This window comes from Salvelinus sp. IW2-2015, linkage group LG9, assembly GCF_002910315.2.
Source record: "Salvelinus sp. IW2-2015 linkage group LG9, ASM291031v2, whole genome shotgun sequence".
Lineage (NCBI taxonomy): Eukaryota > Metazoa > Chordata > Actinopteri > Salmoniformes > Salmonidae > Salvelinus > Salvelinus sp. IW2-2015.
The window spans coordinates 8937418-8963327 of NC_036849.1; the positions used below are offsets into that span (position 1 = coordinate 8937418).

The 25910-nt window shown below is 42.2% G+C and overlaps 2 protein-coding genes across 3 annotated transcripts in view; both read right to left on the reverse strand.

The window, feature by feature from the left end:
• Nucleotides 1–2403, reverse strand: part of sptbn5 (spectrin, beta, non-erythrocytic 5) — a 60606-nt gene extending 58203 nt beyond the window's left edge. The window contains exon 1 of the mRNA XM_070445125.1: nucleotides 2329–2403. The gene's annotated coding sequence lies outside the window, so the exon portion shown is untranslated. The remainder of the gene's footprint in view (nucleotides 1–2328) is intronic.
• A 4662-nt stretch (nucleotides 2404–7065) lies between these two features.
• Nucleotides 7066–25910, reverse strand: part of ehd4 (EH-domain containing 4) — a 29418-nt gene continuing 10573 nt past the window's right edge. For both annotated transcript variants that reach the window (XM_023994173.2, XM_023994172.2), the window contains 4 exons: nucleotides 20858–20955; nucleotides 10707–11119; nucleotides 9599–9763; nucleotides 7066–8522 (listed from right to left, as the gene is read on the reverse strand). In XM_023994173.2, the coding sequence (XP_023849941.1) occupies nucleotides 7965–8522; nucleotides 9599–9763; nucleotides 10707–11119; nucleotides 20858–20955 (1234 nt within the window). In that variant the 3' untranslated portion in view covers nucleotides 7066–7964. The remainder of the gene's footprint in view (nucleotides 8523–9598; nucleotides 9764–10706; nucleotides 11120–20857; nucleotides 20956–25910) is intronic.

Genomic DNA, 25910 nt, shown 5'->3' on the forward strand with positions numbered 1-25910 from the left:
CTGATCATATAGTTTTATATCTCCTCATTTCTTTTACTGGCCCATTCAACAGGACTGTAAAAATTCTTGGCTTTATAGATAATATCATCCAGATCATGCCATGCTCTTTGTATCCACAGGGCAATGCCAGCTCATATCCTGGACTGGGAACTGTGTTTGAAGTCTGCTATTTCCAACATATCTACAGTTGAAGTCGTAAATTTACATACACTTTAGGTTGGAGTCATTAAAACTTGTTTTTCAACCACTCCACAAAATTCTTGTTAACAAAGTATAGTTTTGGCAAGTCGGTTAGGACATCTACTTTGTGCATGACAAGTCATTTTTCCAACAATTATTTACAGATTATTTCACTTGGAGGTGTACGAGTGGATGTATTTCAAGGCCTACCTTCCAACTCAGTGCCTCTTTGCTTGACATCATGGGAAAATCAAAAGAAATCAGCCAAGACATCAGAAAAAAATTGTAGACCTCCACAAGTCTGGTTCATCCTTGGGAGCAATTTCCAAATGCCTGAAGGTACCACGTTCATCTGTACAAACAATAGTACGCAAGTATAAACACCATGGGACCACGCAGCCGTCCTACCGCGCAGGAAGGAGACGCGTTCTGTCTCCTAGAGATGAATGTACTTTGGTGCGAAAAGTGCAAATGAATCCCAGAACAACAGCAAAGGACCTTGTGAAGATGCTGGAGGAAACAGGTACAAAAGTATCTATATCCACAGTAAAACAAGTCCTATATCGACATAACCTGAAAGGCCGCTCAGCAAGGAAGAAGCCACTGCTCCAAAACCATCATAAAAAAGCCAGACTACGGTTTGCAACTGCACATGGGGACAAACATCGTACTTTTTGGAGAAATGTCCTCTGGTCTGATGAAACAAAATGGAACTGTTTGGGCATAATGACCATCGTTTGTTTGGAGGATAAAGGGAATGCTCGCAAGCTGAAGAACACCATCCCGGCCGTGAAGCACGGGTGGCAGCATCATGTTTGGGGGTGCTTCTCTGCAGGAGGGACTGGTGCACTTCACAAAATAGTGAATCCATGAGCATGGAAAATTAGTGGATATATTGAAGCAACATCTCAAGACATCAGTCAGGAGTTAAAGCTTGGTCGCAAATGGGTCTTCCAAATGGACAATGACCCCAAGCATACTTCCAAAGTTGTGGCAAAATGGCTTAAGGACAACAAAGTCAAGGTATTGGAGTGGCCATCACAAAGCCCTGACCTCAATCCCATAGAAAATCAGTGAGCAGAACTGAAAAAGTGTGTGCGAGCAAGGAGGCCTACAAACCTGTCTCAGTTACACCAGCTCTGTCAGGAGGAATGTGCCAAAATTCACCTAACTTATTGTGGGAAGCTTGTGGAAGGCTACCCAAATTCTTTGACCCAAGTTAAACAATTTAAAGGCAATGCTACCAAATACTAATTGAGTGTGTATGTAAACTTCTGACCCACTGGGAATTGATGAAAGAAATAAAAGCTGAAATAAATCTCTACTATTATTCTGACATTTCACACTTAAAATAAAGTGGTGATCCTAACTGATCTAAGACAGAGACAGACACAATTTTACTAGGATTAAATGTCAGGAATGGTGAAAAACGGAGTTAAATGTATTTGGCTAAGGTGTATGTAAACTTCCGACTTCAACTGTACTTTTTGGACTAAGATAAACTAAATCCATAATTTATGTAGTAGGTTTTAGCTGGTGCTACTTATACTTTACAGTAACAATACAGGCTATTATTCCCACATACATTCAAACTGGACACTATACCGGAGAAACCTTTCCTTCTCTCCGTCCTCGAGAGTAAAAACATTTCAGTGTTAAAACTGTCTCAACTCAACATTGGAATCCTCATCTGAGCCAAGTCATGTGTCAGGCGTTTTTTTTTTTTTTTAAAGAAACCTTACTCAGTAACTAGCTAAGACACTGGGTGTCTGGTCATACTAAACTACTGTAGCTACAACAACGAGCAGTATCTCATAAAAGATATGTTGAACATGCAACAAGGTTAAAAACAACATACATACTGTGAAGTACACAGGACGTACTAAATACTGGCATGATAAGACTTTAGGTATCACACAGTATCAGTACTGTAGCAGTATTATGCGGCCTTGTTTTGGAAAAGAAAGCTTTTGTAAGGTAAACTACCGTGTTTATCATGAACCTGTTGTCAACACATACAGTACATACAGTATAACAAGCATTATCTCTTGAATAATGTAAATAAATCACGTTAGACAAATCTGGAGATACACAGTAAACAAGAGAATCGTAAGCCCATAGGAGGAAAGATATGGCTTCTTCGCTTACCTTCCTTCTAAAGTATCCTTATCAATTGAGATTGTGATGCACAATGTGAATAAATCTCAGAGACTCTCATCTACCTATCTCGCAGATTTTAGGGGGGGGGGGTCCTTCTCCTGTCCAGTAATGCAGAAGTGGACTTTGAAACCATTGGAGTAAGGGATTTACAGCATGAACACTTGACTCACCTGACTGCATGGGAGGCAAAGGGCTAGCGTTATAGGGCAATTTGGCAGACAGAGTAATATGCTGAATAGCCAACTTACATTGCAGAAAGGGGCGTGAGAAGGAAGTAGATGTGGATTCTGATTTGATCTAAAGCATAGTCGGGGCAGGATTACCGACCGTGCTTTTGGGGGATTTTAGTCATGGCCCCCCAGATAGCATATGAACATGTAATAATCCATGGCAAAATTTGTAGAATTGCAGGAAATTAGCTTTAAAACTGCAACATTTTGTCTCAAGCTCCTGGCAAAATGTGTAGAATAACAGGAAGTTTAGCAGGTTTCCCAAAAATAATAATTCTGGGTGGGGGGCCCCTGGTAGTTGGGACCACATGTCCCGGATTGTGCGGGACAATCCTGCATTTTGACCCTTGTCCTGAAACCCAACAACCAGGTCCCGCATTGTAACGACAAATTCAAACACCACTCATTTAGAAAAAAAGTTGATTTGTCCCGTATTTCAGTCAAACATTTGAACCAGTCTCTCCAATCGTTGTTGAGATCTTATATTCTGCACAGTGGAAGACGAGACGTAGGCCAATGTCATAGGCCTATCGGTCAAACAATCATATTTCTCAAATCCTTTCGGGCTAAGTTCCAGCTAAACTTGGAGAGGACAGTTAGGCCAAACAACTTACAAAAATGGTGCTTCTGATGAAGAGCTTCAAAAATAAATAGCCGTATTAGACTGAAAGATAAGGTCATTTAAACTAATTTGTGAGGCTCTCCATGCTCATTCCACATATTTGCTCCAACTTCACTCAACCCGTTTTAGAAGTTTCCTTTCCTAATGGTTTCACATTCCCTGAGACCAACCAGAAATGTTTCCTTGGCCAAATATTCACAGATTTTCATAAAAACAACCACACATGGGCTCTCTTGTTTCTGGATGATCAAATTTTGCATGAGGCAAAATAGTAGCCTAGGCTGGGTGTCCTTCAATTTCTGGTTAAAGTTAGATCAAATCTGAATCAATGTCTTGGAAGATCAAATAATGATTCATTAGTATTCAACATAATCAAATATAATAGCATAGTATAACATTACTGCTACACCAAATACACCACCTCATTCCTTGAGATTTTTGGATTGGTTAGCTGAATATTCCCACAAAAAAATTCATGCAGCCAAAACTCAACACGTACCACTAGGCAGAACGTGCTTTGATTTTAACAAAACACAGGAAGGCTATATATACACACAGTCATGGCCAAAAGTTGAGAATGACACAAATATTAATTTTCACAAAGTCTGCTGCCCCAGTTTGTATGAATGCAATTTGCATTCCTATATAGAATGTTATGAAGAGTGATCTCTTTGCCATGCAAATGAACTGAATCCCCCAAAAACATTTCCACTGCATTTCAGCCCTGCCACAAAAGGACCTGCTGACATCATGTCAGTGATTCTCTCGTTAACACAGGTGTGAGTGTTGACGAGGACAAGGCTGGAGATCACTCTGTCATGCTGATTGAGTTTGAATAACAGACTGGAGGCTTCAAAAGGAGGGTGGTGCTTGGAATCATTGTTCTTCCTCTGTCAGCCATGGTTACCTGCAAGGAAACATATGCCGTCATCATTGCTTTGCACAAAAAGGGCTTCACAGGCAAGGATATTGCTGCCAGTAAGATTGCACCTAAATCAACCATTTATTGGATCATCAAGAACTTCAAGGAGAGTGGTTCAATTGTTGTGAAGAAGGCTTCAGGGGGCCCAAGAAAGTCCAGCAAGCGCCAGGACCGTCTCCTAAAGTTGATTCAGCTGCTGGATCGGGGCACCACCAGTACAGAGCTTGCTCAGGAATGGCAGCAGGCAGGTGTGAGTGCATCTGCACGCACAGTGAGCACGCACAGTGAGGCAAAGACTTTTGGAGGATGGCCTGGTGTCAAGAAGGGCATCAAAGAAGCCACTTCTCTCCAGGAAAAACATCAGGGACAGACTGATATTCTGCAAAAGGTACAGGGATTGGACTGCTGAGGACTGGGGTAAAGTAATTTTCTCTGATGAATCCCCTTTCCGATTGTTTGGGGCATCCGCAAAAAAGCTTGTCCGGAGAAGACAAGGTGAGCGCTACCATCAGTCCTGTGTCATGCCAACAGTAAAGCATCCTGAGACCATTCATGTGTGGGGCTGTTTCTCAGCTAAGGGAGTGGGCTCACTCACAATTTTGCCTAAGAACACAGCCATGAATAAAGAATGGTACCAACACATCCTCCGAGTGCAGCTTCTCCCAACCATCCAGGAACAGTTTGGTGACAAACAATGCCTTTTCCAGCATGATGGAGCACCTTGCCATAAGGCAGAAGTGATAACTAAGCGGCTCGGGGAACAAAACATAGATATTTTGGGTCCATGGCCAGGAAACTCCCCAGACCTTAATCCCATTGAGAACTTGTGGTCAATCCTCAAGAGGCGGGTGGACAAACAAAAACCCACAAATCCTGACAAACTCCAAGCATTGATTATGCAAGAATGGGCTGCCATCAGTCAGGATGTGGCCCAGAAGTTAATTGATAGCATGCCAGGGCGGATTGCAGAGGTCTTGAAAAAGAAGGGTCAACACTGCAAATATTGACTTTTTGCATCAACTTCATGTAATTGTCAATAAAAGCCTTTGACACTTATGAAATGCTTGTAATTATAATTCAGTATTCCATAGTAACATCTGACTAAAATATCTAAAGATACTGAAGCAGCAAACTTTGTGAAAATTAATATTTGTGTCATTCTTAAAACTTTTGGCCACGACTGTACACTGAACAAAAATATAAATGTAACATGCAAAACATTGAATGATTTTACTGAGTTACAGTTCCTATAAGGAAATCAGTCAATTGAAATAAATTCATTCGGCCTTAATCTATGGATTTCACATGACTGGGATTACCTTAAAAAAAAGTAAGGGGTGTGGATCAGAAAACCAGTCAGAATATTGTATGGCCACCATTTGCCTCATGCAGCGCGATATCTCCTTTGCAAAGAGTTTCAGGCTGACGATTGTGGCCTGTGGAATGTGGTCCCACTCCTTTTCAAATGGCTGTGCGAAGTTGCTGTGTATTGGCGGAAACTGGAACACTGCAGTCGTACACGTTGATCCGGAGCATCCCTAACATGCTCAACGGGTGAAGTGTCTGGTGAGAATGCAGGCCAGGGAAGAACTGGGACACTTCAGCTTCCAGGAATTGTGTACAGATCCTTGCGACAAGGGGCCGTGCATTATCATGCTGAAACATGAGTTGATGGAGGCAGATAAATGGCACGACAATGGGCATTTAAAAAATTAAATGTGTTAGTTGTCCATAGCTTATGCCTGCCCATACCATAACCCCACTTTGTTCACAACGTTGACATCAGCAACCCGCTCGCCAACACGACGCCATACACGTGGTCTGTCGTTGTGAGGTCGGTTGGACGTACTGCCAAATTCCCGGAAACAAAATTGGAGGCGGCTTATGGTAAAGAAATTAACATTCCATTCTCTGGTAACAGTTCTGGTGGACATTCCTGCAGTCAGCATGCCAATTGCGTGCTCTCTCAAAACTTGGGACATCTGTGGCATAGTTTTGAGTGACAAAGCTCCACATTTTAAAGTGGCCTTTTATTGTCCCCAGCACAAGGTGCACCTGTGTTATGATCATGCTGTTTAATCAGCTTCTTAATATGCCACACCTGTTAGGTGGATGGATTATCTTGACAAAGGAGAAATCAAAATGTTTCAGATGGGTTTCAGTGCATCATGTGTGGCTTGACAGAAACCCATATGATATAGTTTCCTGTATATTCATAACTCACCTCCCTTTCCAGCTAATTTGGACATTTTTAGTGAGCCAACAATAAATCATTAGAATGAGTAAATCACTAGAATGCGCAACACATTTTTACAACACAAGCAAAAAGAGCCTCCACCTCCCAAGAGAGGAAATTATACAATATTAATTGTTAGTTTTTTTTCACTGTAGACTCAATGTTGACAGGCAGGAATTTACACTCAAGCACATCTCCCAAGAGCGACAGACAGTGTTGTATGCATGAGATCTTAGGTTTACTATTTGGCCCCGCCCTGCAAACTATGTTCTGAAAACATTAATCCTGCCTCAGGACAGGTCTGTTTTGGGTGGTGTACAATGAACACATAGGTTAGTAGCTGAATAATACAGAAATTTCTCCGATCATAAATACCTGGATAAAGTGAAATAAAACAGGATTTGCATAGAAGTTTTAAAGGGACAGCGCAAATTTTTTTCTACTTCCAGAGAGAAGGAAGTTGAAGGTAGCAGGCAAGCTGTTTCTGTAGACTTCCAGTCATAGCACTAACACTAGTTAACAAGGGCTCCAGAAACTACCTTCAACTTCCTTCAAACTGCACACAGAGACATTCAAATTGTATCCATAAGTTCATCTGACTCTGGGTAAGTAGAAAAAAAGGGCTTAAATTGCCTAAATGTCAGATTATCGCTTTAAGGCTGAAGAGATGAACATGCATATCACTTAAACTATTTAAATAACAATGTTACAAAAACACATTTTAACTTTTTATTACATTTAAAATGTTTGAGTTTCTCTATATGCAGTCTACAAGCTGGCCAAGTAAGAAGACAGTGCACCATTTTTAACTTAACTATACAGACAAGAACTTATACAAAAGGCACAATCATAAGCTTGTTATGAGTATCAAGGATGTGTCCTCAAGGAATCCACTCCTGTCATAAGCACACAAACATGGGACAAAATGGATTTTGTCACCCAAACTGTTTCTTTTGTTGCAAAAAGACCGCCATTACCTCAATGCTTGATTTTTCAAAACCAGACTGTGCTCTCTGAAAATAGATATCTCTTTCCGGTAGGTAAAATGGCCAAGCCACTTAAAAGAAGAGGAGATGCACTCTAACCTTTGTCAAGTCTATCACACCAACCTCTCCATGTGAAAACTTCCTCTGTATCTGACCCAGACAGCTTCCCAGGATGTATTTGTTCAATAATTAAATTCCGCATATTTTCTTCCTCTATATTTTGACTACAGACTAAACATATTTAAGACAATGGTGAAATTGTGTGGCAGAATGGTACTGTAGGCACTGTATGGTAAGCACCGTTCCTGGATACTTATATAACTAACCTTCACTAATGTTAACTAAAGTGCAGTGTCAATCTTTTAAATAAATCCTTCATTGATGAAAATAAAAGCTTTGGGACAAATAAGTTATTAATTCTAACTTTAGTAAGGTCACTGCTTGTTTTTGAGTCATATTTTCCCCCGCTTTATTTCCTGTTAAGACTGGATCACTGCCTATTTCCCAATATTCACACTACTTAGTATGCGTGGCCAAAACATCACATCATACTACATAATGCATGAGTTTGGGCATTGGGACACAACAGAGTTGGAGTGTCCTCCACTGGTATTTCTTTGGCTCGTCCTTAGTCCGCGTCGTGGTTGTAGAGGTTGTCAGCGACCTCGTTCTTCCTGTGAGCGGGAGGCACCAGGTGCTGAGGTAGTTCGGTGGGCAGCTCGTACCCCTCCAGCTTCACCTTGATCAGGTGCTGTGCCAGGGCAAACTCCTCGTCATCCAACATGCCGTCTTTATCACAGTCCGCCAGCTTCCAGATCTTCCCCAGGACTGTGTTGGGCAGACGGGAGCTCATCATCTCCTTCTTGGCGTTGACTCCACTAATTTTCCCGTTGATGGGATTCAAGGAGTAGAAGATCTCGTCGTACTTGTGCTTGTCATGGCTCACGATCCAGTCGTCACAGTCAGACCCGGCGCTGATGCCCTCTCCGTAGCCCTGGCCAAAGGGCCCATCCTGGGAGCCCTCAAAGGCCCCGCCGCTCACCATGGCTGGTGGCGCCTTGCTCTCCTCGTCGCGGATCATGGTCATCAGGCCGGAGATCTTGTTGGCCAGCATCTTGTCCACAGACTCGACCAGCTTCATCTTCAGGGAGGGGAACTTGCTGAAGTCATAGTGCTGGAGCTGCTCCTGTATAAACAAAAGACACAAAGAACGTTCAAAGATCAATGTAATTTGTTGCGGCACAAAATCACACATTACAGGCTTCCTACATACAACCAATAAGTAGGGTGCAGGTAGGATCTTAAACCATACAAAGACTCTTGGCAATAGATATATTGACCCAGAGAGACTTGGGCAAAAGATCTGATCGGTCAAAAGACCAATTAGTGGAAAATGATGGGTAATTTGGCTGCCTGTGTCTAATGGACCCTATAATCATAACAGGGTTAAGATTACGGTGGGATGACCAAAGGGTATGTTACGGTTACATTTCATTGTTTGACTGTTTCTGATTGACAGGTCTCTGAGGTGCTGTGTAGAACATTTTGTTAAGTAAAACTCCCATGACTAAAATGCAGAGGAATTTGAGACTATGACGGGTGGTCCCTCTCCTCAACACACAATAACAGGACCGGGCATAACACTGCTCCTCGGGGATCCATACATACTAGAACATGCTCAATGTGGAGCATTCTCTGTAGACAATGTCTCATAACCAGCTGCAATGCTCTCACGTCCAAGTGTTGTGATGATTCTCTAGGTTCAACGAGTTGAGCTACTCCCTTCCAAATCCAAAGCCAGGCTCAGTCTACCTCCAAGGCCTAGCTCTCGCTCTTCTGTGTAGCTGACAGAAAACAGCTGCGTTCACACAGAGCTGGGGAGGTGCCAGGGGTGTGGCCGTCTCTCGCTTTCAACTGGATGGAAACGTCCGGCAATGATGACGTTCTGATTCATTGTTGATGATCTGCCCTTTTACTTGAATCTACACGTACTGTCTCACAACTCCCTTGAGGTGTTCAAGATACCTAAACAGATTAAAGTTAAATATTTGACAATACTCTGCATTTTCAGATGAGCCATTGAATTGCACCTAGATGATAACCTACAATGCGTCCCAAATGGCACGCTATTCCCTTTATAGTGCACTACTTTTGACTAGGGCACAGATAGCGCTGGTCAAAAGTAGTGCACTATATAGGAAATAAGGTGCCATTTGGGATACAGCCACGTTCATTCTCTGGAGTCATGGTAACCCAGCTGACCTGCATCTTGACGACGTTGGGGAAGTCTCCAGCGGATATGTGGTGCTCTCTCTGCAGTATGGTGTAGATCTCAGGAAGTCGCATGATCAGTTCCTCCTTCTTCTTCTCCTTCCCAAACAACGACGGCATCTCTTTCTTCAGGTAGCTGATGATGTAAGCATGCACCTATGAGAGCGAGAGCGAGGTAACTTATTAGTATGTTTTAGCATGAACCACTTGTCTTTTGAATTCATTTGCAGATTTCAGCTTTCCACATATTCAAATAAGGTCCTATTACACTGTAGGTATGGGGCCATGCTGCTGTCGAGTAAACTTGGTCTACATCTGTGTGGTTCCCTTCCTTCTCCATGCTTGATATTTTCATCTGATTTTATAACGAGACTTGCCCAGTATGTGTGAACTGAAATTGTATGAGGGGAAATGATAAGGTGGGTTAAAAATAGAACACATCGGAAAGAAGCTGATTGCATTCATTCAGCAGGGTCCTTCAACCTCTCCAAGCATTGTTGGACCAGCAGGGTTATCAATGTGTTCCTTGTGTTCGCAAGTGCGACTCCACCTTTTAAGATGTCCTTGCCAGGGGAACATTCACACCAGTGTTTACACTAACATGTCCTCAATAAAGGGAAGGAAGTTCGCTCCAGGGGACAAGGTAAGGTTATGCCTTTAGTTTCCATATGATGTTTATTCCTCTTGGAAGCAGGCAGGCATTGTGGGATGGACAAACAGACAGACAAAGACAGACAAGGTTGGCGTAAACATGGCAGACAGACTGGCAGGGACAGGGTGGGAGAGTTTGAGAGGGTGGGTAAGCAGGGTCTTAGTTTTTGGTTCGGACGTCATACATTCCCCACTGACCAGGGAAAGGGGCAAACGAAACCGACAGGGCCAACCTGGGGGTACAGAGTGCTTTACTACATCACATGGTCTCACACTCTCAGCATAGAAGGAAGAAATACAGAGAGCTGCAGGATTCCTGTTTGTTTGTTTATTTAGATCCCCGTTAGCTTTTGCAGAAGCAGCTGATTGGGCAGGGCAGAAAGCACAGGATTTGGCAGGGCAGAGTGGGAAGAACAGTAACGGTAGAGTTACCGTAGCAGCTTATTACCTTAGCAAGTCGAGCCCGTTTGATGAGGTCATTGAGTTTGCGTAAGGCAGCATTCCGAGGCAGGCCCTGAATGTCCTTGAAGAGGTCTTGCGTCTCTGCCTCAAAGAGCCTACGGTTTTCCGTGTTCCGCAGGGGTTTGGCCCAGAACGAGCCCAGGTAGACCCTCACCACCTCGGGTGTGTTGATCACCTTCCCCAAGGACCACATCAGAGCTCCGTAGACCCTCATCAGCTGCTGGCTGTCCACCTGGTCAGCCTTGTTCAACACCACGCGGATCTTGTCGTCCTGGCCACGGAAGGCCTTGATGGCCTCAGAGAACTCGTCTGATATGTCTAGTTTGTGGGCGTCAAAGAGGAGGATGATGCGGTCCACCCGCTCCCCGAACCATCGCAGCACCTCTGAGAAATCATAGCCTGTTGAGTGAGAAAAATAAAAAAATACAATCATGACGCTCAGCCAACATTGAAGAGGTATCACTCTTCGATAAACATCAATTATAACTGATATAGCTGTACTGCTATTGTTTACAGTCTTTTGTCTGCAGAACACCTGATTTACAATCTATTGCAATGTGACGATTTCCTGCACTTCAAAAGATAGATGGAACACAAACAAATAATCAGACACAAATCCAACAAAAAGTCAGATTTTTATACATCCTCTAACTAAGATCTCTACAGTGGCCCAAGGGTGAAAGCACCATCTTAAAAGGGATAGTGCGAGATTTTGGCAATTAAGCTCTTTTTCTACTTCTATGAGTCAGATAAACTCATAATTACCATTTTTATGTCTCTGCAGCTATGCTAGCTGTTCCGGTAGACTTCCAGTCATTGGGCTAAATGCTAGTTAGCATTTTCTCGTGAAACTACCTTCAAACTGGACACTGAGCCATACAAATAGTATCCACGAGCTAATCTGACTGGGTAAGTAGAAAAAGAGCGCACCATCTCTTTAAAGTCACCACTAATATTTATACAACAGCCAACCAGTGACTACACTCTGGGCCTCCTGAAATAGAATGAGGGTTGACATATGAATGACAGATATATCCTTTGTTTCTGTAGACAAAATAAACACTATTGGAGGTTCAAACACTAGCCTACAGGTACAGGTAAAACAAAATGTGCATGTGGCAGCTGTGGCACTCCTTTTCTAAATAAACCATGTCAGGTTGTAATGAAAATGGATCCACGAAGACAGACACCTAGATCGTCTGACAGATTTCAGGAAGCGTATCATGTGCTGGCCCATTGACAAGTACTGTAGACGGTCGCCAGTAAAAGTGTGCATACATGCATGTGCAAAGGACATTACAATCAAATGATTGCCTGGAAGACGAGGCATATTGTGCTTTTCTTGAATGAGCAATAATCCTCTGAAATAATTGTGCTTCAATTTCAAAAGGAAAATGTAAAGTTGCCTTCGAGCAGCAATCGATTTCCCTTTAATGTTGTGTTGCTAACACAAACAAATGGCAGGGATTACAAGGCTATAAAAAAATGAGAGCAGCCTAAAAAGGGCCAAGCCATTTAGGAGGAGTTCTGAGAGAGGATAGTGTGGGAACTGTCAACGCTGTAATGACGTGAGAGAGTACTCAGAGGACATCGGTATAGACAGACACTCATGAAACAAACTTCATCTGTATGACTCATTTCAATCAATTGGAACGTGGAAATATATCAATACCACTTCTTATTCTGATAACTACTCCGAGTTCACCAAGTCCAGTAATCATGAATGACTTAATTTGGCCATGATGTTTTTGTCATATTCAAAAACGCCCACTCTGTGATTTTGAGTGATGGGCCTTTAAAAATGTACAATATAATTCAACATGAAAACTACCGATGTCGTGATGCTATGATGAGTCATTGAAAGAATGTTTAAATGGCTAGAGCTTGAGGAATGCAACCTCAGCTGTACACAGAGAGCAACCAACAACAGATGTAGAAGAAGGCCCATATCTCCATGGTATGTGTCCCAAATGGCACCCTATTCATTTACATTTACATTTACATTTAAGTCATTTAGCAGACGCTCTTATCCAGAGCGACTTACAAATTGGTGCATTCACCTTATGATATCCAGTGGAACAACCACTTTACAATAGTGCATCTCACTTTTTAAGGGGGGGGTTAGAAGGATTACTTTATCCTATCCTAGGTATTCTTAAAGAGGTGGGGTTTTCAGGTGTCTCCGGAAGGTGGTGATTGACTCCGCTGACCTGGCGTCGTGAGGGAGTTTGTTCCACCATTGGGGTGCCAGAGCAGCGAACAGTTTTGACTGGGCTGAGCGGGAACTGTACTTCCTCAGAGGTAGGGAGGCGAGCAGGCCAGAGGTGGATGAACGCAGTGCCCTTGTTTGGGTGTAGGGCCTGATCAGAGCCTGAAGGTACGGAGGTGCCGTTCCCTCAACGCTCCGTAGGCAAGCACCATGGTCTTGTAGCGGATGCGAGCTTCAACTGGAAGCCAGTGGAGAGAGCGGAGGAGCGGGGGTGACGTGAGAGAACTTGGGAAAGTTGAACACCAGAACGGGCTGCGGCGTTCTGGATGAGTTGTAGGGGTTTAATGGCACAGGCAGGGAGCCAAGCCAACACGAGTTGCAGTAATCCAGACGGGAGATGACAAGTGCCTGGATTAGGACCTGCGCCGCTTCCTGCGTGAGGCAGGGTCGTACTCTGCGAATGTTGTAGAGCATGAACCTACAGGAACGGGTCACCGCCTTGATGTTAGTTGAGAACGACAGGGTGTTGTCCAGGATCACGCCAAGGTTTTAGCACTCTGGGGGAGGACACAATGGAGTTGTCAACCGTGATGGCGAGATATGGAACGGGCAGTCCTCCGGGAGTAAGAGCAGCTCCGTCTTGCCGAGGTTCAGCTTGAGGTGGTGATCCGTCATCCACACTGATATTTGCCAGACATGCAGAGATGCGATTCACCACCTGGTTATCAGAGGGGGGAATTCGCTATTCGCTACATAGTGCACTACTTTTTGACCAGAGTTCTATGGGCCCTGGTCAAAAGTACGTGCACTACGTACAGTTGAAGTCAGAAGATAACATACCCTTAGCCAAATACATTTAAACTCAGTTTTTCACAATTCCTGACATTTAATCCTAGTAGAAATTCCCTGTTTAGGTCAGTTAGGATCACCACTTTATTTTAAGAATGTGAAATGTCAGAATAATAGTAGAGAGAATTATTTATTTCAGCTTTTATTCTTTCATCACATTCCCAGAAGTTTACATACACTCAATTAGTATTTTGTAGCATTGCCTTAAATTGTTTAACTTGGGTCAAACGTTTGGGTAGCCTTCCACAAGCTTCCCACAATAAGTTGGGTGACTTTTGGCCCATTCCTCCTGACAGAGCTGGTGTAACTTGGTAGGTTTGTAGGCATCTTGCCTCACACACGCATTTAGTTCTGCCCACAAACTTTCTACAGGATTGAAAGGTCAGGCGCTTTGTGATGGCTCTCAATACCTTGACTTTGGTTGTCCTTAAGCGCATTTTGCCACAATTTTGGAAGTATGCTTGGATATTGTCCATTTGCGATCAAGCTTTAACTTCCTGACTGATGTCTTGAGATGTTGCTTCAATATATCCCCATAATTTTCCTCCTCATGATGCCATCTATTTTGTGAGTGCACCAGGCCCTCTGCAGCAAAGCACCCCACAACATGATGCTGCTTGCAAGCTCCCCCTTTTTCGCCAAACATAACGATGGTCATTATGGCCAAACTGTTCTATTTTTCAGACCAGAGGACATCCTCCAAAAAGTACGATGTTTGTCCCATGTGCAGTTGCAACCGTAGTCTGGCTTTTTTATGGCGGTTTTGGAGCAGTGGCTTCTTCCTTGCTGAGCGGCCTTTCAGGTTATGTCGATATAGGACTTGTTTTACTGTGGTATAGATACTTTTGTACCTGTTTCCTCCAGCATCTTCACAAGGTCCTTTGCTGTTGTTCTGGGATTCATTTGCACTTTTCGCACCAAAGTACATTCATCTCTAGGAGACAGAACGCGTCTCCTTCCTGCGCGGTATGACGGCTGCATGGTCCCATGGTGTTTATACTTGCGTACTATTGTTTGTACAGATGAACGTGGTACCTTCAGGCGTTTTGAAATTGCTACCAAGGATGAACCAGACTTGTGGAGGTCTACAATTTTTTCCCTGAGGTCTTGGCTGATTCTTTTCATTTTCCCATGATGTCAAGCAAAGAGGCACTGAGTTTGAAGGTAGGCCTTGAAATACATCCACAGGTACACCTCCAATTGACTCAAATTATGTCAATTAGCCTATCGGAAGCTTCTAAAGCCATGACATCATTTTCTGGAACTTTCCAAGCTGGTTAAAGGCAGAGTCAACTTAGTGTATGTAAACTTCTGACCCACAGGAATTGTGATACAGTGAATTATAAGTGAAATAATCTGTCTGTAAATAATTGTTGGAAAAATGACTTGTCATGCACAAAGTAGATGTCTTAACCGACTTGCCAAAACTATAGTTTGTTAACAAAAAATGTGTGGAGTGGTTGAAAAACGAGTTTTAATGACTCCAACCTAAGTGTACGTAAACTTCCGACTTCAACTGTAGGTCTATAATCAATAGCCTAACTGTTAAATGTGCCTGGCTTTGTAAATCATCCATATACAATCCATTCGGAAAGTATTCAGACTCCTTCCCCTTTTCAACATTTTGTTGCATTATAGCCTTATTCTAAAATGGACAAAAAAAGGTTTTTCTTATCAATCTACACACAATACCAAAGTGAAAATCAATTTAATCAATTTTAGATAAGGCTGTAACTTAACAAAATGTGGAAAAAGTCAAGGGGTCTGTATTCCTTCCGAATGCACTGTATATCTTGTCATGACGTGGCCCTTTCTGGGTGTAGATCGTGGCTACCCCCCCCCCCACCCCCTTTCTCCTACACCCAGGTTCTGTTATCTCAGGTTATAAATTCCTGGCGGAGACTCTTTCCCCCTGGTCATGCAGAAAGAGAGAGCACAGAGAGAGAACAATGGACTTCACTTGAAGACACCTAAATCCCCAAAATGGGAGAATTAAACAATGTTTCTGCTTTTGAGAATGATCCGTTGACACTTAAGGGACAGTCATGTTGAGTGTGTTTCATTTGGTGATCTCATGAGGTACAGGAAACACACATATTGGTATCTCTTAAAGTGTACATTTCCCAGCTGTCAAGTTTACATCTAAATATTGTGAAAAGTATGTGACTAAACATTAAACTATTTGTGAAAAGATGTAATGTGATATTAACCTTCTAAATAAGAGTATGGATTTTCATAAAGATTAACTAGTCAGTGGCCACACCCCCGTGAGCCCAGACCCAGATTAGGCGTCGTGGACCGCCCTTTTCTACTGTTACATATAAAACCCACTCGTGACCCAACTCAGTGTGAGCTGTGGTCATGAATAGTTAGGACTAAGCAAACCCCAGCGTGAGCTGTGGTTGCAAATGGTTGAATTTCTGAGACCAAAACATGCCGGGTGACGCTGGTGTGTGAAGTGGTTTAAACTACAACTCTACCAAAGGACAGGACTATACCTCGTGGAGCATTGGCTACACAGCTGGAAATGGTTCAACTCAGACTATCAATCCCTACAGAATAAGAGCAAACCATAGACATAAATTACACTAGTCTGCAGCTAGAAATGACGTAAAGCGAGGACGAGAATACAGACAACTGCCAAAACATCTATTCTAGAGGCTGACCGATTAATTAGGGCTGACTTCAAGTTTTCATAACAATCGGCAATTGCCATTTTTGGACGCCGATTATGGCTGATTACATTGCACTCCACGAGGAGACTGCGTGACAGGCTGACCACCTGTTACGCGAGTGCAGCAAGGAGCCAAGGTAAGCTGCTAGCTAGCATTAAACTTATCTAATAAAAAACAATCAATCAGTCTTAACATAATCACTAGTTAACTACACATGGTTGATGATATTACTAGTTTAACTACCTTGTCCTGCATTGCAAAGAAAATTAACAGGCACCGCATTGATTATCATCGAATCACAGCCTACTTCGCCAAACGGGTGATGATTTAACAAGCGCATTTGCGAAAAAAGCACTGTCGTTGCACCAATATACCTAACCATAAACATCAATGCCTTTCTTAAAATCAATACACAAGTATATTATTTTAAACCTGCATATTTAGTTCAAATAAATTCTTGTTAGCAGCCAATATTACCTAGGGAAATTGTGTCACTTCTCTTGCGTTCTGTGCAAGCAGAGTCAGGGTATATGCAGCAGTTTGGGCCGCCTGGTTCGTTGCGAACTGTGTGAAGCCCATTTCTTCCTAACAAAGACCATAATTAATTTGCCAGAATATTACATAATTATGACAGAACATTGAAGGTTGTGCAATGTAACTGCAATATTTAGACTTATGGATGGCACCTGTTCGATAAAATACAGAACGGTTCCGTATCTCACTGAAAGTTTCCGGATTCGACCATATTAATGACCTAAGGCTCGTATTTCTGTGTGCTTATTATATTATAATTAAGTCTATGATTTGATATTTGAGCAGTCTGAGCAGTCTGACTGAGCGGTGGTAGGCAGCAGCAGGCTCATAAGCATTCATTCCAACAGAACTTTCTTGCGTTTGCCAGCAGCTCTACGCAATGCTTGAAGCACAGCGCTGTTTATAACATCAAGCCTATCAACTCCCGAGATTAGGCTGGCAATACTATAGTGCCTATAAAAACATCCAATAGTCAAAGGTATATGAAATACAAATAGTATAGTATAAAGAGAAATAGTCCTATAATTCCTATAATAACCTCAACCTAAAACTTCTTACCTGGGAATATTGAAGACTCATGTTAAAAAGGAACCACCAGCTTTCATATGTTCTCATGTTCTGAGAAAGGAACTGAAACATTAGCTTTTTTACATGGGACATATCACTTTTACTTCCTTCTCCAACACTGTTTTTGCATTATTTAAACCAAATTTTACATGTTTCATTATTTATTTGAGACTAAACTGGTTTTTATTTATGTATTATATTAATTTAAAATAAGTGTTCATTCAGTATTGTTGTAATTGTCTTTATTACACACACACACAAAAATCGTCCAATTAAATCGGTATCGGCTTTTCTTGGTCTTCTAATAAATCGGTATTGAAAAATCCTAATCGGTCGACCTCTAATCTTTTCTATGAGAACATTTCTGAATGGTACTCTGAAGTATCCATTCTAACCACGAAATACTTTGATCTTCGGGGAAACGCAACCAGAGAGACTCTGATGAACGTTCCAGCAGATGGACCGGATTCCAACAGAGAAGACAACAATGATATTCGGCCGTAAATATATACATATAATAATATATGCAATTATTCCCGAATGAGCGGCCATTCATGTGCGAAGGATTAGCATTTCAATGTATATAATTATTGACTGTGTGTATTGAATCCATTTGTCTTTCCTCGCTCTCTCTCAGTCCCACTCCTTTCCCCACCAAGCCGTCATATCCGCATAGCCCACTCGGGACTCTTTCCTATCATTGTTAGTAACCAATATCTACGGTTTGTTTATGCATTTCTGTGATTGTTTAGTTAGTTAGTAAATAAATAATTCAGCTAATTGGTGTATGGATGATTCATAGTAGAGGCTGGGTTTGTACAGATAACCAACAATTTACGACATTCAGATGAGACTGATGAAGGTAATAATAGTAATTCATTAATAGAAGACTAATTGATCAGATATTAAAATATCTGAAGAGTTATATTATGCACCGGGGCCTCCCACACTATTCTGGTTAGAGACAGTTTGCTCTGTTCTGTGAAGGGAGTAGTACACAGCGTTGTACGAGATCTTCAGTTTCTTGGCAATTTCTCGCATGGAATAGCCGTCATTTGTCAGAACAAGAATAGACTGACAAGTTTAAGAAGAAAGTTCTTTGTTTCTGGCCATTTTGAGCCTGTAATCGAACCCACAAATGCTGATGCTCCAGATACTCAACTAGTCTAAAGAAGGCCAGTTTTATTGCTTCTTTAAAATCAGAACAACAGTTTTCAGCTGTGCTAACATAATAGCAAAAGGGGTTTTCTAATGATCACTTAGCTAATCCAAGCTTATCATTTTTAAAAGGCTAACACAACGTGCCATTGGAACACAGGAGTGATGGTTGCTGATAATGGGCCTCTGTACGCCTATGTAGATATTCCATATATTTTTTTTTTTATCAGCTGTTTCCAGCTACAATAGTCATTTACAACATTAACATTGTCTACACAGTATTTATGATCAATTTGATGATATTTTAAAAAATTGACAAAAAAAGTGCTTTTCTTTCAAAAACAAGGACTCTAAGTGACCTCAAACTTTTGAACGGTAGTGTATATATAAATAATTGTTAGAACAGACTCTCTGATTCACTTAGCGTTGTTTACATTGTTCCAAATGGTCAGAAAGAAATATAACATTGTAATCTAACAGCAACGGTTTGGCACACATAATACTCACGCAACGGTTGCTCCTATACCCTCCAGTAGTTTCCACAACTAAGTCAAATGTCTCCCACAGATCTGACTTCCCTTTTCCCTCCTGAGCAACCAGTAAACACTTGCTCGTTTCGAGTTTATTTCACACGTCCTCCACATCCATTTTGTTTTAACCAATTAATTGATGTGATTATTATAGGCTATAGGGCAGGACCTATTGGTCACATGCATGCGATGCTTACATGTTTCACGTAAAGAGAGCAAGGGTTGAGGGAATAGGGAATGTCTTTCTTAAACAAAGTGATTTCAGTAACAGAACTTTTCAGTTACAAACAAGAAAGAAACTAAAATGGCTGTAATTATGTTACAGCTTCAGCACGGACAGTGTGATAAAAACTTGCTGTGGTGCCTCTTCACCGCAGCAGGGAGGAGAGCAACAACTTGCGCCAGTCACACAGGCACTCGCTGTCATTTCTTTTAACACAGTGTGACCATCGGGCTCTTTTTTGAGTAATTTACGTGTCTTAATTATTTAAAACAGTGTGCTTAAAGCATCAGACAAGCTCAGTGGATATGCAGTTGATTTTATTTTGTCTATATATGGAAAAATAAGTAAAAACATTTCCACCAATCAATTGGTTGAAACAGGACAGATCTAAGTCGACCAAGATTTATTTTAGTCGGGGACAGCCCTAAAAGCAACACCTCACAGCACAACAGCTCTCCCCTACCTGACCTAGATATTTTGTGTGTCTGTAATAAAATGTAGGCTGTGTGTCATTTTTACATTTATAGTATGTACTTCTGTCCTTGACCTGTTCTTGTCTATTAATATTCTGTATTGTCATGTTTCCTGTTTCGTGTGGACCCCAGGAAGAGTAGCTGCTGCTTTCGCAACAGCTAATGGATATCCAAATAAAATAAGCAGCCAAAATCAAGTTTTTTTTCTCACAATTTCAATTCACAAGATAGAATGAATGCAGGAATCAAGAATTGAACCTCTGCGATTCTTGAGCTTGGATGCTGTCATTGGACGCGACACAACATGAGCGCAACATGGGCAGTAGAGCAGCTTTCATAGATTTTTAAAGGAAGCATTCCCTCAACGGCTGATGTCTGACTGCAACGCCAGTTGCCCAATGGTTGCAGTGTAGCAGGGTCGTAAGACCTACTTCAGTATGACTTCATATCTCAGGGTCTCCAGTGGAGGCTTGGAAAGCCAATGTTGGATTCTAATTATGGAGAAAACATAACTACAGCACTGGAGGCATTGCATCATGTTGTGATATTATCAGATGTAATATTGGTACAATTAGGACAAACAGCTGGCATAGTGACCTATCCGTTGACAAGAACTACACAACACACTTAACACAGCTCTACAACCCATGCTTTGACACTTTAAAATCACACTTGATAGCTACCCATTTACCATTAGTTTTATCAAATTAGTGCACTTCAGAATAAAAAGCCAGTATGTGAAATATCTGCACCTGTGAAATGTATACAAACAAGCATAGACTTGTTAAATTGATTCATCATAAACAAAATAACTATTATTTCTTAAAGCAATGTACTACCATAGCTCTCCAAGTTGGGTAGTTTGATTGATACAGGCCTTCCTCCTGCATCAATCTCAGCTCGATAGCTAGCTACTGACCTCGGCTAATGCGTTGCTTCTCTCCAGACAGGATTCCTGGTGTGTCAATTATACTAATACCCCGGAGGACCTGGTTAGGGATCTGGGAACAGATTAACCTACAGGAGAAGAGAAAACACAATACATGTTACAGACATGAGTTGAAGAGCAGCTCCAGAAAAACACCCTGCTAAACTCATGTTGTCAAAACATTTTCTTCCTCTTTTTTTTATCCCATCCTTTCCCATTTCTAAGCTGGTATGTTTTTGCTTTGGAAGGGCAGGGATTCAGCCATTCAGATCACGTGTGATGGTAACAGAGATAGCATTAGTGATAGCCGTAAATCTGGCTTGTTGGCAGATTCAGGCCAACACCGGTGAAGTCTATTATTTTTGTCTGGGCACTTGGGCAGGAAGGATTCAACTGCAAAAACAAAAACATGATGTAGGCCTAGTATGCAACCATTGTGCCTTCTTAAGCGCTATAAATTCCGCAAAGTAAAATAACTGAGTTTGGGGGGGGGGCATACTCCAAGTGACATCTTGTGTGACGCACATTAGCGTCCACTGGAAACAATGTGCATTGTCAGAGGTTCTCTGGAAAGGAGGAGACGTCCACTGTTCTGTCAGGAATGTCTTTGACCTTAACTTGGCCAACTGTCATATAAGTACTTAACCATTTCCCATGGATTACAAATATCTGGAAATAGGAAACATGCTACAGACAAGTGTTGTTAGGCTAAAATTAAAGCTAAGAGAACCTCTTGACTGAGCCAACAACAGACATCCAAGATATTGTAGTTGTAGCTCACACTAAATGAAAAGTGACAGTCACTTCCCTCTCCTAACTGTTTTCGGAAAAAAATGACAGCTATGTCAAAAGGGCTGGGCTGACAGGAAGAAATGGGACGACAATACCAAAATAAATCGCTAACTTCTGCTTTTTTAGAACATGATCACGTAAATAATATGGATCCAACCAAACCTTCTAACCACAGGGAGAAAAGCTAAATCTTTTTTTGTTTGTTTGCACTGCAGGAACGCAGGATTGGACAAATGTACTCAACAAAACATGTTTAGAATGTGAAAAAATAACATTTCAAATATGTTTCCTTGTTGCACAAGAACTAATTATACAGGATGTTATAATGAACAGGGGACCCCCATGTCACTAATGTCTGATTTATTAGGACAAAGTGAGAGAGGGAGGTAAACGTAGAGAAGATAATAGATCATGGGGCAGTGGGAGGTGGTGTCTGGTTGTAATCAATCCTCATATCAAAGAAAATGTCTTCACCTTGAGTTATCAGCTAGGGGGGCTGATAGCAATTCCACAAATCTCTGCTCAAAGCCTCTACCAAGGCTCAGCTGCCTATTTATGTAATGGAAAGTTCCACATGCCACAGTATTTCAGTAATAATTGTCACTATGTGGGTAACCCCTGACATCGAGTTGCTCTTATACGCACAGATCCTTCAAATTAAAGTAATGTAATTCTATGCATATACCTGTGTGTAACACTAATTACTTGTTACAATATTGTTGTTACATAATGTGAAAGCAGCTTTGTGAAAGCAACTTAAAAAACGGCTGTCCCTAAAAACAAACTAATCCACCGGGCACTTCAATCCAGCCCGTGAGACATTTAAAATAAATATTTAAAGACATTTTTATTTTTTTTCTCCCCAATTAGTAGTTATAGTCTTGTCCCATCGCTGCAACTCCCGTACAGACTGTATGGGAGAGGCGAAGGTCGAGAGCTGTGCATCCTCCGAAACACGACCCAGCCAAGCCGCACTACTTCTTGACACAATGTATGCTTAACCCGGAAGCCAGCCGCACCAATGTGTCGGAGGAAACACCGTACACCTGGTGACCGTGTCAGCATGCATGCGCCAGGCCCGCCACAGGAGTCGCTAGAGCGCGATGGAACAAGGTAATCTCGGCCAGCCAAACCCTCTACTAACCCGGACGACGCTGGGCCAAATTGTGCGCCGCGTCATGGGTCTCCCAGTCACGGCCAGCTGTGACAGACTGGGATCGAACCCAGGTCTGTAGTGAAGCCTCAAGCACTGCGATGCAGTGCCTTAGACCACTGCACCACTCGGGAGGCCCCCACAAATTGATTTTAACAAACAATTGGTCCCCGAAAAAATACGGCCCTCCGTTGAATTTCAAAATCCCAATGTGGCCATTGAGCCAAAAAGTTTGCCCACCCCTGATCTAATCTCTTTGAAAAAGGCCTGTCGCATCAATATGATTCAGCAACATATATTCTAGTGTCAAAATTGACTACAAAGTGTAAATAGGAATTTGTCGTCATAAATTCAGCCTCGTCTAAAACTGAGTTTTAAACCTGAATGCGTCACAACAAGTAAATGAAGGTTGGGTTTAGATTACAATGTCAATAATTCATGCCCCCTTTTGCTAAGCTACACGTGCAAATCGCCCCTCCGCCCACTTTGCCCCCCTTCATTAAATGGGGCTCCGTTGATTCTTCTCCCCCAACGGGTTCAAAAGGATCATGGCCATTGGGACTGAAAAGCCCTATATGGAATGACCATGCCTCCGGCTCGGCAATGCATGCTTCCAGCAGGATGCACAGCCAACTATGGTTTGCATGCCTTGCTGAAGGACCCTAACGTACGGAATACGTGGTTGGAGTTTGTTAGTCCCCAATGGTCACTAGCACAGCTACCCAGCTAGCAGGCTAATGTTAGCCTACCTCAATACAACTCGGATTTGGCTTGAAAACACGATAACCTTTCAGAAGTAGGCAAATAATTAGTAGGAGAACCTTTTGTCATGATTGTGATGGTCGCCAGATTGACTTAAGAAGCAGTAGCTATAACTTTAGCCAGCTAACTAAGATTGAGGGGACCAGCGTATATTAGCTAGCTAACAGTAATGGCAACAGATATTAGCCTACTTGAGCAATGTCATTCCATAAGTTACTTTTACAGTCAAATTAGCCTACAATGTGCAACCCATGTCTATGGCACAAATAAATATTGGATGCAGCTAGGGTGGTACTAGCTAACTTGTGTGTTTATTTTATTTAACTAGGCAAGTCAGGTAAGAACAAATTCTTATTTACAATGACAGCCTACTGGGGAATAGTGGGTTAACTGCCTTGTTCAGAGTCAGAACTACAGATTTTGACCATGTTAGCTCGGGGATTCGATCCAGCAACCTTTCGGTTACTGGCCCAATGCTCTAACCACTAGGCTGCAGCCCCGTGTGACTACAACAGTGTTCGAACTAGCAGCAACAAACTCAAACCAACCCAGGGCCATAACAAAACATGTCACAGTTGGTTGCATAGTGTAACGGCGTCACTGGCCTGAATCCAATTTGGAGCCAGTCAGTCTACATTGGTAAAGCATAGAATTAGCTTCCAAACGAGATCACCTTATTTCTCTAACTATATGCATAAGTGAGGGATGATCACAATCGTTGACCCTGTTTTTGTGTTAGACAAAGTGCAGTTGGGTGCCAGACTCATCCCCTGGTTATGAACGGATGCCAGGACCTACCAGAAGGAGCAAATGTCCAGAAATATGATTGCAATTGTTTAGTGACATCCAAAAATAATTTCATTCACTGTTCACTTGCTATTTTCACAGCTCGTCAGGGAAGACCTCAGAATAAATGTGCGTCATGAGACAATTACCCTCGTGACACCATTGTTGCCAAAATCTCCCTCGACTCTTATGAAAAGGACACGCCATCATGAGGCCTCTGATAGTGACCCGAGTTACTGCCCTGGTGACAAAGATGGCTCCATCAACAATGACAGGTAAGGTGTGTTGTGAATTGTAGTATAAAAAAATGCCTGGCTTAATAAACTAGTAGGCTTATTCCACAGCCAAGCAGTTATAACTAGTCATCATTGTGGTCATGAAGTGCACTAGCAAAAAGCTTTGTCCTTTCTTTCGAAAAAAATGCAATTTACCACTCGGTCGTCAATTATATCACCCTTTCACAGGCCCTCCCAGTCAACACCACCTCATAAGATTGCATGCTGCAGTTGCTTGAGAGATGTCCAGCTTGCAGCCAAACATGCAGCCTAGAGAAGACCAGCAAAGAGGCCCTCATCAGCATCATGCAGACATGCTCTCGCATTGAGCATTCCTATGAATGGAACAGTCAGACACATTTTTGTAAGTATCCGGCCATCAACCTTCACCTGTCAGCGGCAACAGCTTCCACAGGCTCATCATTTGTACAAATACAGACGGTAACCCACTTTATTATTTTGATACATTTGATAACCCAATTGTGAAACATAATTTATTTAAACTGATATTATTTGTTGCTTATTTTCTACTTCCTAGATCCATTTAATGTCTAGGGCATAACCTAAACTGATCGCTGTGTTCACTATTCCATTTCACATCGTATGATATCTGAAGTCAAATAGAAAGGTGAACACATCGATCAGGTTGGTTGCACCAGGCTACTCATAACAACCATTGATAACGTAATCGTGTGTGTGTGTGTGTGCATCCAGTATATTTGATGAGGGGCCAGGAGCTGATCTACGCTGCCATGCCAATCAATGTGGAGCTGGCAAAGTCCTGTTCAAACTTCAACATAGTATGTTTGTTTGTCAGATATCACATATCCTAACTGCCATTGGTATTAGAACAGTGACTATGTGTGCATGTGTTCACAGATGGACCTATTGAGCCAGCACTTGGAGACTTGCAAGATGATGTGATGGAGTCCTGATCAACGGACAGGCTTGGTACAGACTAGAGGTCGACCGATTATGATTTTTCAATATACCGATTATTGGAGGACCCCAAAAAAAGCCGATACCGAATAATCTCTATACGATTTGTATTTCATATACCTTTGACTATTTGATGTTCTTATAGGCACTTTAGACTTTAGTATTGCCAGTGTAACAGTATAGCTTCCATCCCTCTCCTCGCCGCTACCTGGGCTCGAACCAGGAACACATCGACAACAGCCACCCTCGAAGCAGCGTTACCCATGCAGAGCACGGGGAACAACTACTCTAAGTCTCAGAGCGAGTGACGTTTGAAACGCTATTAGCGCGCACCCCG